Source organism: Schistocerca gregaria, chromosome 3, assembly GCF_023897955.1.
Source record: "Schistocerca gregaria isolate iqSchGreg1 chromosome 3, iqSchGreg1.2, whole genome shotgun sequence".
NCBI lineage: Eukaryota > Metazoa > Arthropoda > Insecta > Orthoptera > Acrididae > Schistocerca > Schistocerca gregaria.
The window spans coordinates 109,661,661-109,682,067 of NC_064922.1; the positions used below are offsets into that span (position 1 = coordinate 109,661,661).

At 43.2% G+C, this 20,407-nt stretch overlaps 1 protein-coding gene across 1 annotated transcript in view; it reads left to right on the forward strand.

Annotated features, from left to right (window-relative positions):
- LOC126355270 (UDP-glucosyltransferase 2-like) overlaps positions 1–20,407 on the forward strand; it is a 45,038-nt gene that overhangs the window by 16,346 nt on the left and 8,285 nt on the right. The window contains exons 2-5 of the mRNA XM_050005558.1: positions 1,006–1,192; positions 13,428–13,615; positions 17,871–18,330; positions 18,765–18,987. Of these exons, the coding sequence (XP_049861515.1) occupies positions 1,016–1,192; positions 13,428–13,615; positions 17,871–18,330; positions 18,765–18,987 (1,048 nt within the window). The 5' untranslated portion in view covers positions 1,006–1,015. The remainder of the gene's footprint in view (positions 1–1,005; positions 1,193–13,427; positions 13,616–17,870; positions 18,331–18,764; positions 18,988–20,407) is intronic.

Consider the following 20,407-nt stretch of genomic DNA (forward strand, 5'->3'; position numbering starts at 1 on the left):
TGGGCATTTTGATCACAACAGTAATACATCAACGTGATGTCGACTTTTTCCACAATTGTTAAACGGTCCATTGTAACACGGGTAATGTATTACGAAGCAAATACCGTCCGCATTGGCGGAATGTTACGTGATACCACCTACTTGTACGTTTGTGACTCTTACAGCGCCATCTATCACAAAGCGAAAAAAGCGGTCCAACTAAAACATTCATATTTCTTTACATTCTACACGAATATGTAATAAAAATGTGGGTTGCTATTTTTAAAAGAAAACGCAGTTGATATCCGTTTGACCTATGGCAGCGCCATCTGGCGGGACAACGATAGCGCCTTCTGGTTTCCCCCTTCAAGCTAGACAAGTACCGTTCTTTGTAGTTGTTTCGTTTGAAGCTTATGTCGTTAGATATTTGGCCCGGTCACTGTCAATGGACTACTCTGTATACATGTGTATCTATGTTCAAATTTTGCAGGTTGCCATTAATTCTACGAAACCTTCCTGTCGCCAGTGAATCACTGAAAAATAGCATACACCACTATCAATTGCGTCACAGTGAGTGAATATAATGATTTGCTAACGAAATTATCTATGCAAGACAGAATATACCGAGGACCATTAAGAAAGAAAAAAAAAGGTGCCTCCGTTTCGGTTGTAAAGCAACGGACGCTAACTTTAGTACATTATTTGATGTACTATGTGGTCCATAGTCCCTGACCTATACCTATCACAGTATGCCACCGTCAATATTATCCAGTCAGCTCAGTCGTAAGGTATTAGTGTGCACGACATATGAAACCCTGAGAAAGGGTCCCATTTCATTGAAAAAGCTTAGTGAGACGTATTTACATTTCTTTCTTTCGGTATGTAACAATGTGAAATAACTTGCTGCTGCTTACTAGACATACAAAGCGGATGTAAATGTGTGAGGGGGAAAAGTGGCTGTACGGAAGTATTTTCGGCCTGAAACGCTGGGGAATGTCTAACGTGTGTCTTATTTTCTCTTCGCAGGCATTCCACAATGAATGGTGCCGTCTTGGTGATCTTACTGTTGGCGGTAGGAGGGTCAGAGTGTGCCAAGATCCTGGCCGCGTCGCCGTTCCCCGCCATCAGTCACGTGTTGCCCCTGAGAGTTATCGTCCTGGAACTCGCTAAGAGGGGCCACCAAGTGACGTACATCACAACAGACCCGATCAGAGTACGTACTCTCATTCTGCCTTGTGTATCATCAATAGAAAATAAAAACGTGTGCCTGTCTTACTGAGCGCTTTTCGGAATATTTGTCTTGAATCAATTTCCTCCGTTGTTAAAGTGACTGAACAGTGATGGTGCGATGCGGGAGCCGGCTAGGGTGGCCGAACGGTTCTAGGAGCTACATTTTGGAACCGCGCGACCGCTACAATCGCAGGTTCGAATCCTGCCTCGCGCATGGATGTGTGTGATGGCCTTAGATAGTTAGGTTTAAGTAGTTCTACGTTCTAGGGGACTGTTGACCTTAGAAGTTAAGTCCCATAGTGCTCAGAACCATTTTTTTGAGATACTGGACGGTGCGATCGATCACGGAATTCGTTGAACTTCTCCTCAACGTAACTTGTTCAATACCGGCCAATTAATTTTACGTTTTTATTTTAGTTACCTTTATATGACTGAAACTGGCTCCTTCTCTCAGAAAACATGAGTCGTCTGCAGATTCTATCTACGTATGCATACGCAGAAAAATGTAAATACGACATACGAGAGGAGATACCCAGGTGTACCGGTATGAAATGAGCGTTAATATACGAATGTGTCGACAGGGAACATTTGTTGTGAACGAGCCTTAATTTTTTTTGTTTGGTTGGTATGACATCTGTCAAAGATATTTTAGTATACGTCAAGTCATGGAACAAACAACATCATATGCTTTCATCGTGTTAACAATGTCGAACTTTGTACCAAAAAGTGATGATTTGCGGAAAGTATTATTTTTTTGTTTTCATTTGAAAAAAAAAGTGCTGCAGAGGCGCATCGAATGCTTGTCGAGGCATATGGTGAACATGCTCTATCAGAAGCAACATGCAAAAGATGGTTTCAACGCTTCAGAAATAATGATTTTGATGTAAGAAATGAAGAACGTGGGTGACCACCAAAAAAGTTCGAAGACGCCGAATTGCAAGCAATATTGGATAAAAGTGATACTTTGAGTCAGAAGCTAGTAGCAGCAATGCTCAATGTTGCACAACAAAACAATTTCTGACAGTTTGAAAGCTACGGGAAAGATCCAAAAGTGTGGAAAACGGGTACCACATGAATTGAATGAAAGACAGATGGAAAATCGAGAAACCATTTGTCAAATTTTGCCTCAAAGACCTGAAAGAAAATCAATTTTGCATCGAATTGTTACTGGCGTTGAAAAAATGATTTATTTAAAGAATCCTAAACGGCAAAAATCATTGGTTAATCCGGGAAAACCATCAACGCCGACTGCAAAACCAGATCGATTCAGCAAGAAGAAAATTCTCTGTGTTTGGTGGGATCAGAAAGATGTGGTGTATCATGAGCTTCTAAAACCCGGTGAAACTGTGAATACTAATCGCTACAGACAACAAATGGTCAATTTGAAATATGCATTGATCGAAAAAAGACCAGAATGGGCCAGAAGAGATGCAAAATATTTTTTTTTACACGACAATGCACCTGCACACAAAGAAACACAGGTTCAGGATACAATCAAAACACTTGGCTGGGAGCTGCTACCCCACCCGCCGTATCCACCAGTCTTGGCCCCTTCCGACTACCATTCGTTTTCATCAATGGGACATGCATTGGCTGAGGAACACTTCGATTCCTACGAAGAAGTCCAAAATTGGGTGTCTGGTTTGCTGCAAACGACGAACATTTCTATTCGCGTGGCGTCCGCAAATTGCCAGAAATGTGGTCGAGATGTATAGAAAGCAGTGGTCAGTACTTTGAATAAAATGTTTTTACTTTTCAATTTAAAATTAGTGTTTCATTTTCACAAAAAAACGCTCATTTCATACCGGTACATGGTATTAACTACGCGGAGAAGCACGAGGTAGAAAGAATGAGTCCTGATGAATTATTACGTGGTGGTGAGTTTTACCACGTTCTGTCACGGTACACGCCAGTTCGTTTGGATATTAGTTTCGTGTTTAATGTTTACAGATTCCATGGGGCTAACAACCCCCTATTTCCACTGGAAATGACAAAACTGCTGCAGAACTTAACGCAGAATCTGAAGCACTAACAACGCATCAAAAGAACGAACTCATTTGCGTATCTTTCTGTTTTTGATAGTTCCTGGATGCACAACACAATAACGATTTAAAAACCACATAGAATGTAATAACTGCTGGCAACTTTGTACGTCATAGCCAATAAACCACTGCAAAAGATTATTTACAATGTTTCATAGCTACGAATACTCGTTTCGCCACCAAGTCTCTCTAAGACACAATTTTTTAGCAACTACGTATGTTGCGTCCAACTGATCAGCCTGTCGTCGGAATTGTAGTTCATATTGTCTTCTTACAAAAATCAGATTATAAACCACGTGACATGATTTTCACACTAAAATACTGCATCAGCTAATTAGAGAATATGTGGACTTCAAACAATAAAACTGCTGAACATTTTACGTGACTCGAATGAGACATAGTTAAAGTAGTCCACTGTAAAATACCGATCACGTGGAGAAAATTGGAAATTTGTGGTAAGGTCTTATCGGAGCAAACTGTTGACGTCATCGGTCCCTAAGCTTAACCACTACTTAATCTAACTTAAGAGGAGTAGGACGTCAAACGGGCCGACTTGGAGCAGGAGAGGCATCACAGGACATATTAATTTCCAGTCTCTATACTTTTACAAATAAATTCATCAGACTTTGTCAGCATCACCAGGAAGGATTCTGGATTCACACCCATTGCAGTGGAAGTTCGAAAACATAATGAAACAATTATTTTTACGTGCGAAATTTCATCATTGCCGGCAGGTGTGGCCTTGCGGTTCTAGGCGCTTCAGTGTGGAACCGCGTAACCGCTACGGTCACAGGTTCGAATCCTGCCTCGGGCATGGATGTGTGTGATGTCCTTAGGTTAGTTAGGTTTAATTAGTTCAAAGTTCTAGGTGACTGATGACCTCAGAAGTTAAGTCGCATAGTGCTCAGAGCCATTTGAACCATTTTTTTGAGCCATTTCATCATTTTTTCACTTTCTAATGGCTGCATTTGTTGCTACAGGTACATTTTCCTTCATACGTTAGAGAGATTCTTCGATGAACTTTGCACAGCATACATACCATACTTACAGATGTATGAAACTCTAGAATTTATTTAATTTATGAAAAATGAATGAACTGTTATATTTTAAACTTCATGTTTAGAAAAAACACAAATTTTATAGTTAGTTACCTCAAGTTTTACCACAGTTTTTAATAGATTTGCAAAATTTTAGAGTTTCATACACCTTTAAGTATGGTTTGTAGGCTCTGAAAAATTCATCAGAGAATCTCTCTTACTTATGAAGAAAAGTGTACCTACAGCAACAAGTGCTGCCATTAGTAAGTGAAAAAAATGAAGAAATTTCACATGTAAAAAAATTTATTTCTTATGTTTTCGAATTTCTACTCTTAAGAGTGTGAATTCTGAATCCTTCCTGGTCATGCTGACAAAGTTTTATGAATTTATTTGTAAAAGTACAGAAAGTGGAAATTAAAATGTTCAGTGGTGTCTCCCCTGCTCCAAGTCGGCCCGTTTGACGTCCTACCCCCCTTAAATTAACTTACGCTAAGGACAACACACACACACGCACGCACGAGCAAGGACCCGAACCTCGGACCGGGGCAGCCACGCGGACCGTGACAAGGCGCCCTCGGCCGCGCGGCTACCTCACGCGGACATGGATAAAACTCTGGACATTAATGTTATCTAATAAGTTTAAGTGTGGAAGACATCCATGGACAATACAACGGCTTGTTTTATTGCTTTGAAACACTTACAGAACTTCAAAACCAGAAGTCATCGTAAAGAACTAACAATTATACCTAACACAGTAACTGAAATACTAATAATATGTGGGCACGGTGATTGCAATTTCCTTACTAGAATCTTATGTCATTAGATGAACTAGTGTAGCGGAAGGTTGTTAAGATTATCGCTAGACTCACCGGTTTCTTGAGCAAAAAGATTGTACAACAGGTTATCTGTTCCACAAATGACACGCAGATAGCATTTGATCCGGCAGTTGCGAATATTAGGGCACTTCAGCAAAATGTTATATCAGATAGATAAGATGTTCTGAGTTAACTTACCACTATAAATTCAGATCAGATTCCAAGGTTCGATGGCTGCCTCCATCATCGTCGTCGTGGGCTATGTCTGACTGTAATGAAACTTTCCCATCTTTGTATTTTTCGTTTGGCCTCAAGCCGCACCGCTGTGTGTCTTGCGGCACTAACTTTTTTATGTGTGATTGATGGGCCACTGTCATTATTTATTACCTTAAAGGGTTTCCTACGGACCATCTAAGGTCCTTTTACCTATCTCAGCGGTATAATTATATAGAGGAGATAAATGTTACGAATTTAGTTAAAAATTAGCATTAATAATATTCACTCGATGAGAAATGCTGATACCTATCAGATCTCATGCTGTGGGGGAATGTTGTGCCTAAACCCCTGACCTGTCACGGCCGGCCGCGGTGGCAGAGAGACCATGAGGATAAAATAAGAGAGATTATAGGCCACACAGAAGCATTCCAACAATCTTTCTTTCCACGAACAATACGAGACTGGAATAGAATGGAGAACCGATAGAGGTACTCAAGGTACTCTCCACCACACACCGTCATGTGGCTTGTGTAGTATGAGTGTAGATGTAGATGTTGAAGATGGTATAAGTGGCGTACAGTATAACTCGCTGTGCTTTTCCATCCCAGTTTTCCGGAGATTAAGGCAATCCATCCTCGAAATGTCTCAGAGAGTATTCTTTCTACCTGTTTTGCCTATAAACCCTCAAAGATTATGTCTTTCGGAAAAGAAGTATCAGTGCCGTCGCAGTCTCTGTAAATTACTGTTCCACTTCCTGTGGTTCTAAGCGGCAAGTTATATTATTCAGAATATCGATCAAAAGTGAGACCATTTGGTATTTATTTACTGAACACCGTACTTTGATAATGTCCAATTAGTAATGATTTAACTGAAAACTAACAATTATGACGGAACTACCCTGAAGCACTAATGAAACTGGTATAATCATGCATATTCAAATACAGAGATATGTAAACAGGGAGAATAAGGCGCTGCGATCGGGAATGCCTATATACACTCCTGGAAATTGAAATAAGAACACCGTGAATTCATTGTCCCAGGAAGGGGAAACTTTATTGACACATTCCTGGGGTCAGATACATCACATGATCACACTGACAGAACCACAGGCACATAGACACAGGCAACAGAGCATGCACAATGTCGGCACTGGTATAGTGTATATCCACCTTTCGCAGCAATGCAGGCTGCTATTCTCCCATGGAGACGATCGTAGAGACGCTGGATGTAGTCCTGTGGAACGGCTTGCCATGCCATTTCCACCTGGCGCCTCAGTTGGACCAGCGTTCGTGCTGGACGTGCAGACCGCGTGAGACGACGCTTCATCCAGTCCCAAACATGCTCAATGGGGGACAGATCCGGAGATCTTGCTGGCCAGGGTAGTTGACTTACACCTTCTAGAGCACGTTGGGTGGCACGGGATACATGCGGACGTGCATTGTCCTGTTGGAACAGCAAGTTCCATTGCCGGTCTAGGAATGGTAGAACGATGGGTTCGATGACGGTTTGGATGTACCGTGCACTATTCAGTGTCTCCTCGACGATCACCAGAGGTGTACGGCCAGTGTAGGAGATCGCTCCCCACACCATGATGCCGGGTGTTGGCCCTGTGTGCCTCGGTCGTATGCAGTCCTGATTGTGGGGCTCACCTGCACGGCGCCAAACACGCATACGACCATCATTGGCACCAAGGCAGAAGCGACTCTCATCGCTGAAGACGACACGTCTCCATTCGTCCCTCCATTCACGCCTGTCGCGACACCACTGGAGGCGGGCTGCACGATGTTGGGGCGTGAGCGGAAGACAGCCTAACGGTGTGCGGGACCGTAGCCCAGCTTCATGGAGACGGTTGCGAATGGTCCTCGCCGATACCCCAGGAGCAACAGTGTCCCTAATTTACTGGGAAGTGGCGGAGCGGTCCCCTACGGCACTGCGTAGGATCCTACGGTCTTGGCGTGCATCCGTGCGTCGCTGCGGTCCGGTCCCAGGTCGACGGGCACGTGCACCTTCCGCCGACCACTGGCGACAACATCGATGTACTGTGGAGACCTGACGCCCCAGGTGTTGAGCAATTCGGCGGTACGTCCACCCGGCCTCCCGCATGCCCACTATACGCCCTCGCTCAAAGTCCGTCAACTGCACATACGGTTCACGTCCACGCTGTCGCGGCATGCTACCAGTGTTAAAGACTGCGATGGAGCTCCGTATGCCACGGCAAACTGGCTGACACTGACGGCGGCGGTGCACAAATGCTGCGCAGCTAGCGCCATTCGACGGCCAACACAGTGGTTCCTGGTGTGTCCGCTGTGCCGTGCGTGTGATCATTGCTTGTACAGCCCTCTCGCAGTGTCCGGAGCAAGTATGGTCGGTCTGACACACCGGTGTCAATGTGTTCTTTTTTCCATTTCCAGGAGTGTATTACAACAGATGTTTCGCGCAGTTCTTAGAACGGTTACTGCTGCTACAATGGCAGGTTATCAAGATTTAAGTGAGTTGAACGTGGTGCTATAGTCGACGCAGGAGCGATGGCGAAAACTGTTCAAAATGCTCTGAGCACTATGTGATTTAACTGCTGAGGTCATCAGTTCCCTAGAACTTAGAAATACTTAAACCTAACTAATTTAAGGACATCACACACATCCATGCCCAAGGCAGGATTCGAACCTGCGACCACTTCAAAAACGTACTGTAAATATCAGGAATCCGCTAAAACATCATATCACCGACATCGCTGCGGCCGGAAAAAGATCGTGCAAGAACGGGACCAACGACGACTGCAGAGAATCGTCTCTAGCTTAACAGGAGTGCTGCAGATTATAGTGCTGGGTCGTCATCAGGTATCAGTGTGCGAACCATTCAACGAAACATCATCAATATGGGCTTTCGAAACCGAAGGCCCAATCGTGTGCTCTTCATCACTGCACAACACAAAGCTTTACGGCTCACCTTGTCTCGTCAACACCGACATTGGACTGTTGATGATAGGGAACGTGTTGCCTGGTCGGACGAGTCTCAAATTCTATCGAGCGGATGGACGTGTATGGGTACGGAGACAACCTCATGAATTCATGGACCCTGCATGTCAGCAGGGGACTGTTCAAGCTGGTGGAGGCTCTGAATGGTGTGGGGCGTGTGCAGTTGGAGTGATACGGGACCGCTGATATATCTAGATACGACTCTGACATGTGACACGTACATAGTCGTCCTGTCTGATCACCTGCATCCATTCATGTCAATTGTGCATTCCGACGGATTTTAGTAATTCCAGCAGGACAATGCGATACCACACACGTCCAGAATTGCTACAGAGTGGTTCCAGTATCACTCTTATGAGTAAAAACACTTACGATGCCCACCAAACTCCCCAGACACGAATATTATTGTGCACATCTGGAATGCCTTGCAATGCGTTGTTCAGTAGAGATCTGCATCCCTCGTACTCTTACGAATTTATAGACGGCCCTGCAGGATTCATGGTGTGAATTCACTCCAGCACTACTTCAGACATTAGTCGAGTGCACTTCTGCGTGTTTGCGAGGGAGCTGGCGAAACGTCAGTAAAATCATCAGACGAACGTCGGCTGAAGAACCCGAGACAGACGCCAATAGGCAGTTTGTCAATACTAATGCGCTCTGGTCGCCGTTCTGCCATAGAAATTTACAACACTAAACATTTAAATACCCACCGATGGTGTGTACATGCACAACGTTACATTAATATACAACCATGTCTTCTGGGCATTTCAGTTTTTTTTTTTTTTTTTTTTTTTTTTTTTTTTTTTTTTTTTTGTCAGACAGTGTATACTCTGACAGCGCTCACCAAACTTATTTTGCAGAAAATCTAGTCTAAAATTTTAAGGCGTCATCTGTCATCATCGGTGTAGGTTTCCTCTATGCGTATCCCTGTTGTTTTCTGTTTGTCCAACAGGTAATCAATATTTCTGTCGCATTGTTAACTGTCCATACTTTACGCATACTTTTCATTTTTTTATTACCTTCCTTCCATGTCGGCTGCAAATGTTATTCTATTATTTTTGTTGTGTACATAGTTCTGCGTAGTCAGCGCGAGATGGCGCTGGCGTAGAGACGGACCAAATTCTGCTTCCGCCGATCCGCGTATTAATATGTAACGCAGCCAATGAGATTGCTGCTAACGTAGAACCTTTTCTCCTAGCATGTCACACTCGCGCAGTGATACATGAACGCGTGAGGTATTATAATGAGTGTACAGACCTCCAATTAGTCAGTCTGCATTAGTCTGTACCAGTCTGTACCAGTCTACATTAGTCTGTACCAGTCTATAGTCAAGTTTCAGTCTGGAGCTAAGAAGTTTATCATATTCCTGTACATAGCCATGAAGATTAATGTGTAGACACTTTGTCAAGTATCAGAGATATGTGAGAATAAGATTAACGAACCAAGACCAAACGAACTTCAGAATGTCAATTGTAAATAGCATCCAGAACCAAGTTAAGTTAATTTATGTTATCATTTTAATAAATGTGTGTGAAAATTAATCAAGTTCTGTTTAAAGTTGGTCACCGTCAATCTGCTACTCTAAGCGTGCAAGTGGCATTTCTATCGTCTGACCTAAAGGCAGAAGATAAACACGCCATGATAAGACCACGAGACATGTTGCTGACACTCGCCTACTTCATTAGAGCGACGAGTCAAATAATACGATGGTGTGTGTACAGAAGGTCTTACAGTATGCACACCACAATTTCTCTCTGTTCTTCTGACCAGTTACCCTCCTCTCCACAATGAATTCTTCTGTACTGCTGTCACATATTCCTCTTAGACGTCATTACTAATAATAGACTTAAATATGAAGAGGAAATTGAATGACAGAATGTTAATAAGGCTGATATTTCTTGACTTCCATAGATTCAGGACTGTATATTTTTGTTATTGTTACTATCACCATCATTACCATCATTTCATATTGCTCATGTATAAAGGAATTTTAATGTTGACTCCTTAATGATCACTGGTTAGATCTAACAGTGCGTCTGAAGGCCATAATCTTTGCGAGACGAAATCAATAAATACGTTTATCGAGCCTCTACATCCTCCTTAAGACATGTCACGTTAAGTGCAAAATTATTATGACGGCTAGGACGAAAGGCAGTAATCACTGTCTTAGAGAAATAATGCAAGCAAACCTTCCCTCAAAAGCCTTCAAAATGAAATCACTACCCAGACAGGTAGGTCTCAAAATAATGGGCTGGTGAATACGTTCGTAGCGCTTTTCCATAAATTTAATAATCAACACAAACCTAGAAGACATACTTTGGCCTTCAATAAGATGTCCATCTTCACTATGTACAACAGTCTGCTAACGCTGGGATAACTTTTCGATTCCTCCAATGTAGAAATCTCTGAAAATCACGTGAAAATTTGAGGGCGCAAGATCAGATTGATCAGGTGGATGTGGAATGACTTCCCAACCCAACTCCTGTATATTGTTTTTTTGTCTGTCTAGTAGAATGTTGGCGGCCGTCATCATGGTGTAGCATCACTTCACGGAGTCTTCCTGGCTGTTCTCCTTGGATTGCGTCTGCAGGACGCCTGAGTTGTTGAGAATAAATATCAGTAGTGATCGTTACACCTCAGGGAAGCAAACACCGTCGCTGGTCCATCAGATGCATGACATTATCCTTTGTGGATACGTGCAGGTCTTTCTACGGGAAGTTGCTGCATTATTTGGTTTTAACGATTCCTTTCTTTGCCTTACTGATATTAGTATCAAGACACCGCTCCTCGTCACCAGTAACGATACAGGACAAGAATGGTCGGTGTTGTTCCCAAGCCAACTGATGACGAGCGAGTAGTGATGGACGTATGTTCACCCACTGATTTTTGATTAGAGCATATATATTTGAACCTCCTCTACTGCATGAAAATGTCACACTATGTTAGAGTAATCATAGTTCATCACATTTGCCAGCTCTCGAGTTCACTGACGTAGATAGCAGTGGATTAATGCATTTAAATCATCTGCATAAAACCCCGAAGATCTTCCTGAACGTGAGGAGCCGCTAGTGTCAAATCGACCGTTTTTAAAACGAGGAAACCACTTTTTGCCGTGATCTGTCCTGTAGAATTATACCCACACATGGCGCAAATATTTCTGGCTGCCCCCGCTGCTGTCTCCCTTCTATTGAACAATATGTCACAAACGTTCCTATTTCCACACTTGGCACTTCATTTTCCAAAGTCCATAGCTCTACTCAGTAAATGACAATATGGAAAGTCAAATAGCAACAGTGAACTACACTACTGGCCATTAAAATTGCAACACCACGAAAATGACGTGCCACAGACGCGAAATTTAACCGACAGAAAGAAGATGCTGTGATATGCAAATGATTAACTTTTCAGAGCATTCACAAAAGGTTGGCACCGGTGGCGACACCTACAACGTGATGACACGAGGAAAGTTTCCAACCGATTTCTCGTACACAAACGGCAGTTTGCCGGAGTTGCCTGGTGAAACGTTACTGTGATGCCCCGTGCAAGGAGGAGAAATGCGTAACATCATGTTTCTGACTTTGATAAAGGACGGATTGTAGCCTATCGCGATTGCGGTTTATCGTATCGCGACATTGCTGCTCGCGTTGGTCGAGATCAAATGACTGTTAGCAGAATATGGAATCGGTGGGTTCAGCAGGGTAATACGGAACGCCGTGCTGGATCCCAACGGCCTCGTATCACTAGCAGTAGAGATGACAGGCGTCTTATCCGTATGGCTGTAACTGATCGTGCTGTCACGTCTCGATCCCTGAGTCAACAGATGGGGACGTTTGCAAGACAACGACCATCTGCACGAACAGTTCGACGACGTTTGCAGCAGCATGGACCATCAGCTCAGAGACTATGGCTGCGGTTACCCTTGATGCTGCATCACAGACAGGAGCGCCTGCCATGGTGTACTCAACGACAAACCTGGGTGCACGAATCGCAAAACGTCATTTTTTCGGATGAAACTAGGTTCTGCTTACAGCATCATGATGGTAGCATCCGTGTTTGGCGACATCGCGGTGAACGTACATTGGAAGCGTGTATTCGTCATCGCCATACTGGCGTATCACCCGGCGTGATGGTATGGGGTGCCATTGGTTACCCGTCTCGGTCAGATCTTGTTCGCATGGACGGCACTTTGAGCAGCGGACATTACATTGCAGATGTGTTACAACCCGTAGCTTTATCCTTCATTCGATCCTGCGAAGCCCTACATTTCAGCAGGATAATGCACGATCGCATGTTGCAGGTCCTGTACGGGGTTTTTCTGGATACAGAAAATGTTCGACTGCCGCCCTGGCCAGCACATTCTCCAGATGTCTCACCAACTGGAAACGTATAGTCACTGGTGGCCGAGCAAGTGGCTCGTCGCGATACGCCAGTCACTACTCTTGATGAACTGTGGTATCGTGTTGAAGCTGCATGGGCAGATGTACCTGTACACGCCATCCAAGCTCTGTTTGACTCAATACCCAGGCGTATCGAGGCCGTTATTGCGGCCAGAGGTGGTTGTTCTGGGCACTGATTTCTCAGGATCTATGCATCCAAACTGCGTGAAAATGTCATTTCTAGTATAATATATTTGTCCAATGAATACCCGTTTATCATCTACATTTATTCTTGGTGTAGCAATTTTCATGACGCGTAGCGTACAAACAAAAAATGACAATCTATAAATAAACCCATACCAACCGGAATACCAACACGCAAAACAAAATCGCTGCGAATTTATGCACCAACCCAATATTAACCACGTTTCACGACAGTGATCTGTTTTAAGAAAATACGTGTGCTGCCACACGTCAGCCCGTATTGCCAAATTGCTAATCGTTGTCTTGTCGAAGACACGGTGCACTTGAGTAATGTGACATAAAGTTTCCTGCTTTAGTATGCCGCACAATCACGCTCACGTAATCCTAACTAGTGCTATTATTTTCAATTCAAAACTGCTAACTGCTAATTCCTCCCGTAAGACTGCCCAGTATGACTTAACCACATGGTCCACAAGGCTGAACCAGCTTTGAATAACTTTATTCTTAAGGACTGAATAAGGTTAAATATTTTTTTTATCTGTCTCCTTTGCAGAAGCCCATAAAGAATCTGACAGAGGTGGACGTGTCCCCGGCGTACAGGTACCTCAAGAGGTCCGTCGACTGGATGGCGATGGCATCGCACGAGTGGGACCCCCTGGAGATGCTGTGGACCATGATGGACATGACGGCCCCCATCTGCGAGGACGGCCTCAACAGCCCGGAGATGGTCGACTTCATGAAGTACGTCCACCACTGCAGATCACTTGCTCCTAACGTTTAATTGCTTCAGCGCGGCACAGTAGGAAAATCTATGGAGTGAGCAGATCGTTCAGCACTTATGAACAACGTCACGTGGGAATTGTCACCATGAACTTAGCATGATGCTCTTTATTTGCATTTTGGGGTGGTTGGTTTGGAAGAGGGGACCAAACAGCGAGGTCGTCCCCTTGGATTAGGGAAGGATGGGGAAGGAAGTCGGTCGTCCCCTTTCAAAGGAACCATCCCAGCATTTGCCTGGAGTGATTTAGAGTAATCACGGGAAACGTAAATCAGGATGGCCAGACGCGGATCTGAACCGTCTGTAGGGAAGCAGCCTACTCACGCAGTATAAAATTCACAGCAGTTTTTCCATTGTGTGCCAGCCAGTCCGCTGTAACCAGCTCTGACGTCATAAATGTTGCGCAATACTTTCAAAATCAAGTAAATAACCTGAAACGTTTCTAGCATGTCAGGAGTAATACTAAATCAGTATGTATTTAATATCAGTGCAATAACTTTAACCATTTTTGAAATTTGGACGTTTTTCTGTAAAAATCATTGGCGCAACAGAAAAGAGCTAGAAACTTAAAACTTCATATTTAGATTCCTTTTGTATAATAATTTAGTAGAAACAGTATTCTGGATCTCACAAATTAAAATTTTAGTTAAAATTCGTGATTTTCAGCTTTTTGTCTTATAAATTAAGGAAGCAAGATAGATTAAGTAGGTGAATAAATAAAGCTAGGAAGTTTAAATTTAAGTATAAGGGAGATACGCTACAATCATAAAGATGGGAGAAGTTTCAACTCAATAACTATAAAACTATAGCGATAGCGTATCTCCAAAGGGCACGTTCAGAGCTCGTCTACTGCGTGTAGCGTAATTAAATTAATTCTCTCGCCCAAAATATTGGACTTAGCCACGTCAGACTTTTATTATGATTACTTTCCTGTGCATTAGACTCTGAGCTGCTCTGGTAGTTGGATTGTGTGGATTCTTTTTGATCTGTGACTTTCAGAATATTGTGAACATTTTTGAAAGAATCGTTTTTGATTATGAATCCCAGACAATCTCCTAATTCCTCAGAGCTATAAACTGTAGCTATAAGTTTATTTCTCAGTTGAAGTGGGCAGTAGGAACTCTAATTACAGGCTTCACGTTTTGTTAATCACTTTCTGGTGGCCAATATTGTAGTTAGAGAGCCAGTGTTGAGAACGGCAAACAACAGCTTTAAATAAATCATAGGAACATTTCAATAACAATAAATTTCCATACGCCGCCCCACATATGGTGCATCGTTGGGTAAGACATTCCACATTTATTTATTATTCAACAAAATTTCCATCCGCCGCCCCACACGTTCTCCCGAATGCCATACATTTTGGGTTAAGATTGAAACTTACACGTTACACGTATTTCAGCTGTTTCAATTTATTTCTTTTTCTTTATTACTAACACTAACGGTGCTGAACTGTTGCTACTAGGGGGGGGGGGGGGGGGCAAATCGAAATTCGTTAAAGGAGGAAAAATCTCTTTACATAGGAAAATACCAAAACAATGTAATTAATGTTGACATATTAGTAAGGGGTGCTTTATGTGTTGATTACTGTGAAAATATCACGACAGTGTAAAGAAGGCATGAAATAGCAAGAACTTTTTTATATTACTCTATGGCTATAGCGCTAGGTAAAATTTTTAGTGTAAGATTGTGCAGTCAGTCAATCAGTTTAATGTATACACATGTGGAGCCGTTCACACCTGTGGTTAAATTTGTATATATATAACAATTTGCCGGCCTGTGTGACCGAGCTGTTCTAGGCGCTTCAGTCTGGAACCGCGCGACCGCTGCGGTCGCAGGTTCGAATTCTGCCTCGGGCATGGATGTGTGTGATGTCCTTAGGTTACTTAGGTTTAAGTAGTTCTAAGTTCTAGGAGACTGATGACCTCAGATGTTAAGTCCCATAGTGCTCAGAGCCATTTGAATCATATAACAATTTGAGTCATAGTAAAACTATTGTGCTCTTTTAAAGTATTCATAATAGGAACCTTTCCTCGTGAAAAATGGGTATTTTAGTTTCCATAAGGATGAAACATGCTTAAATATATGGAACCGGAGAATAAAAACGGAAGATTTTCGTCCCTAAAGAAATCAGGAGTACGATAAAGTGCTAATTTGCTACGCCTATACGAAGCAGCTGTAAATTTGATGTTCTTCGGGTCACTTTCACTTTGGCGTTCTAGGAAGCAATTTCACAATGCCACTGCAGCACAATGTATTAAGACAAAGATTTTCCTATGGGTTTAAATGCAGTCAAAAAAACTAGAATTAGTGCGGATATCCGTTCTTTTAATATGCAAATAAAAACAAAAAAGCTGCATCTGAACTGGTCCACTTGTCTCGAAGAAGTGAGAGCTGTTGTATTTATACATATTGCAAACACGTGTCTGCCAGAAACTTTAGGGATTTGTTCTTAACGTCAAAGTATTAAAGAAGTTCACATGAACATGGGCCAGAAAATACTTCGGTAGACAGGTACTTACGGTTTTATTAATCACAGCCGGCAAATACTGTCCCACATACATATGCATGTGTGAAAGGTTTTGTTATTCATGAAAAAATTTTGCATTTACGAAATACATTTACATAAATTTCTCTAAGTGACCACCTCTTGTTCCATTCAGCCCCTGACCTTGCATTCCATATTCTACCGAACATTGTGGAAAACTCCTGGTGTGTTCCGTATTTGGTCAGATCCATTTTGGAAACGCTTTCTCAGAATATCATCACTGAGTGCGGGAGTAGAGTAAATCAAAAATTTTAAAACTCCTCAGCGGAAAAAAATTCATTGGATTCAAATCAGATGATCGGGCAGGACACGCAATGGATTCCCATCGAATAATATTCAACTGTTCAAAAAGTGGTTATCAAGATACTCGCGAAATATCCGTATAAAGTCAGGTGGAACGCCATCGTGCATAGACTACATTTGTTGGATGACGCCTACAGCTACATCATCAAGTAAATGAAGCAAGTTATGTCTTTGAAACTGTAGATACGTTTGTCCAGTAACACGTTGCGGAATAAAGGTGAGAATGATTCCATCCTAAACGCTGACGGTGAACCTTTATTGATGTTCATCTTGTCGCCTCTTCATGAGTGTTTTCGTAATCTCGAACGTAATTGTTATGACAATTGAACATGTCGGCAGATGAATAGCCCGCCTCACCAGCTAATAAGGTATATGCTAAGAACTGCATAAACACAACACGCCGCCCTAACATGCGTTAACAGAAAGTTATTCTTACCTTCAAAGTCTGCCTCATGTAATTCCCGCATCTGTTGAAGGTGATATAGGTACAGAAGGTACAAGTCGTCATGTGATGAATACCCGCCCTTCTCAAAATTCTCCTTCTAGTAACCGATGGGGCACGAAGAACCGTCATTCAGATTCACGCTACCGCACATAACGTTGTCTCCCGCCATCTACAACTCTCTTCTCAACTGAGCCTATCTTTTGCAGACATTGGTGGAACTGCACAAACGTTGTTGCACGAATAAAATGCCTCCGAGAGTAACATTCGGGATAAGGTTGACGAGATGCGTTTGCATTCCCGTCTACTAGGCTGTACACACAGTACATACCATATCATTTTAGAAACTGAATACTTCGTTTTGATGTATTGTGAGTGGAGTTTCTCTAAAACAGAACAAATAACAATGTGACGAAACAAAGAAAAGGCCATGACCAAGTGTAAAGAGAAAAGTGAATAACAGTGTACATTGGAGGTACGCTACACAACCAGTAGTCACTAGGAGGAATTCCTTTGGGACACGTGTTCATATTAACTTTTCGTAATGATATGATGTCAAGAACAGATCTATAAAGATTAGGACACATGTTTTATACATCCTGTATGTTTATGGCTTTGAACCAGGTTCTCTTAAGATGCCGAATGCAAGTTATTAAGATACCCATGTAATGCCTGCACAAATTCAGCAATAATTTTGAAAGGAATCTGCTTGCACTAGGGATGTAATACGTAATGACATTCAAAATCTGCAGGGCACTTATTAGCGACCGTTACGCCATACTACAGTCAGGTGAATTTCGGAGTCAGTGCATGTTGGTGACAAAAAATTCTACAGCAGGAGCCTGGAGGCTCATTCCATAGGTATCCCTGTTGAGTGTTCAGCGCAGAAGATATGTAAATTTCTATTCGCACGATGTTGTTGCAGGTCGCCGCCGAAGTTCGACCTGTACATCATGGAGAGGGGTCTGGTGCCGTGCTTCTACGGGTTGGCTCACGCAGTCGGCTCCCCACCCGTGGTGGGCCTCGTGACCCTCGGAGCCTACCCTTACATCCACTGGAACGATGGCAACCCGGACAACCCAGCCTACACGCCGTGGTGGATCCACGCTTACTCGGACCACCTGTCCTTCTGGCAGAGACTCTACAGCTCTTACGTGTGGCTCTACTCTAACTTAGTGTGGTCGAATGTAGTGTTGCCCAAGCACGAGACAATACAGAAGAACTACTTCGGTCCTCGAGTACCGTCGATATACGAACTGGAGAGAAATTTCAGTCTGATGATCCTCAGCAACCATTTCACCCAAAGCTACCCCAGACCCAACCTACCCAGTTTTGTGGAAGTCACTGGGCTACACATCCAGCCAGATATTAAGCCACTTCCTAAGGTATAGCACATATGTAATATTTATATTCAGTATTTAAGTCCTATTGTAGTATGCAACCTAGCTACAGATTTTATCCACAGAGTCGATTCTATATCGTACAGCGTGGTAACTATCCAGGCTTCAGAACAAGTCGAGGAATATTGTTCTAGAAAGAGAGTTGTAACTGCTCATGGCTGTTACACTATGTAACACTGGACTTCATTGGCCTCAATACAGGAATAGAATCCAAAATGGCAGGTTACGATATTGTGCTGTCCGTTGTGGCAGGAGGGTTACCTTCAACAGAAGAACTAACCCTGATTCCGTTGTTGATCAGCATACCGCCATACTCTGTTTACAATTACGAAAGGAGTAATTAATCTACTTGTTTAACGAATACCTTTTGATTCGTCTCAGTGGATGCAATGGGAATATTTTTCATGTTTCGCCAACAGGATATACAGAAATGGTTAGACGGAGCGACTGAGGGTGCTATCTACTTCAGCCTGGGCACCAACGTACTGAGCAGCAAAATGCCACCAGAGAAGCGACGGGCTTTTCTCGATGCCTTCTCGCAGCTGCCTCAAAGGGTTCTCTGGAAATGGGAGGAGGACGATTCGTCAGACCTGCCACCTAACGTCCTGTTGTCCAAGTGGTTTCCACAACAGTCAGTATTAGGTATGTCTTACGTTTGTATCAAAGAGTTCTATTAAATTACTGTTATAACTGTCATTTTATATGTCTTCCATCATTCATTAGTTGCTTCTATATGCATATAGATGTATTCCGTCTTTGCAACTAAATGGGAGACTGCTATTTTCTGCTATTCGAGTTTCACTTCTTTTAATTGTCAAGCATCTTGAGTGGTCTGTAATACGTTTGTTGTATGGACATAATAATTGTGATATATAGCATGTATTTTCTTGTTTTTTTTAGGAAAGAAACAAATTTCGTGAGATAAAACTACCACTTGTTGTTTGTTACGATTTCTGATGTTATTAATCCATCCGTCTCGTCCTGGAATTGTACACTACTGGCCATTAAAGTTGCAACGTGCTGACATGAGGAAAGTTTCCAACCGATTTATCATACGCAAACAGCAGTTGACCGGCGTTGCCTGGTGAAACGTTGTTGTGATACCTCATGTAAGAAGGAGAAATGCGTACCATCACGTTTCCGACATTGATAAAGGTCGCATTGTGCCTATCGCGATTGCGGTTTCGCGTATCGCGACATTGCTGCTCGCGTTCGTCGAGATCCAATGACTGTTAGCAGAACATGGAATCGGTGGGTTCAGGAAGGTAATACGGGACGCCGTGGTGGATCCCAGTGGCCTCATATCACTAACAGTCGAGATGACAGGCATCTTTTCCGCAAGGCTCTAGCGGACCGTGCAGCCACGTCTCGATCCCTGAGTCAACAGATGGGGACGTTTGCAAGACAACAACCATCTGCATGAACACTTCGACGACGTTTGCATCAGCATGGACTCTCAGCTCGGAGACCATGGCTGCGGTTACCCTTGACGCTGCATCACAGACAGGAGCGGCTGCGATGGTGTACTCAACGGCGAACCTGGGTGCACGAATGGCTAAACGTCATTTTTTCGGATGAATCCAGGTTCTGTTTACAGCATCATGATGGTCGCATCCGCGTTTGGCTACATCGCTGTGAACGCACATTGGAAGCGTGTTTTCGTCACCGCCATACTGGCGTATCACCCGTGATGGTATGGGGTACCATTCGTCACACGTCTCGGCCACCTCTTGTTCGCACTGACGGCACTTTGAACAGTGGACGTTACATTTCAGATGTGTTAATACCCATGGCCCTACAATTCATTCGATCCCTGCGAAACCCTACGTTTCAGCAGGATAACGTACGACCGCATGTTGTAGGTCCTTTGCGGGCCTTTATGGATACAGAAAATGTTCGACTGCTGCCCTGGCCAACACATTCTCCAGATCTCTCACCAGCTGAAAACGTCTCGTCAATGGTGGCCGAGCAACTGGCTCATCACAATAGGCCAGTCACTACTATTGATGAACTGCGGTATCGTGTTGAAGCTGCATCGGCAGCTGTACCTGTACACGCCATC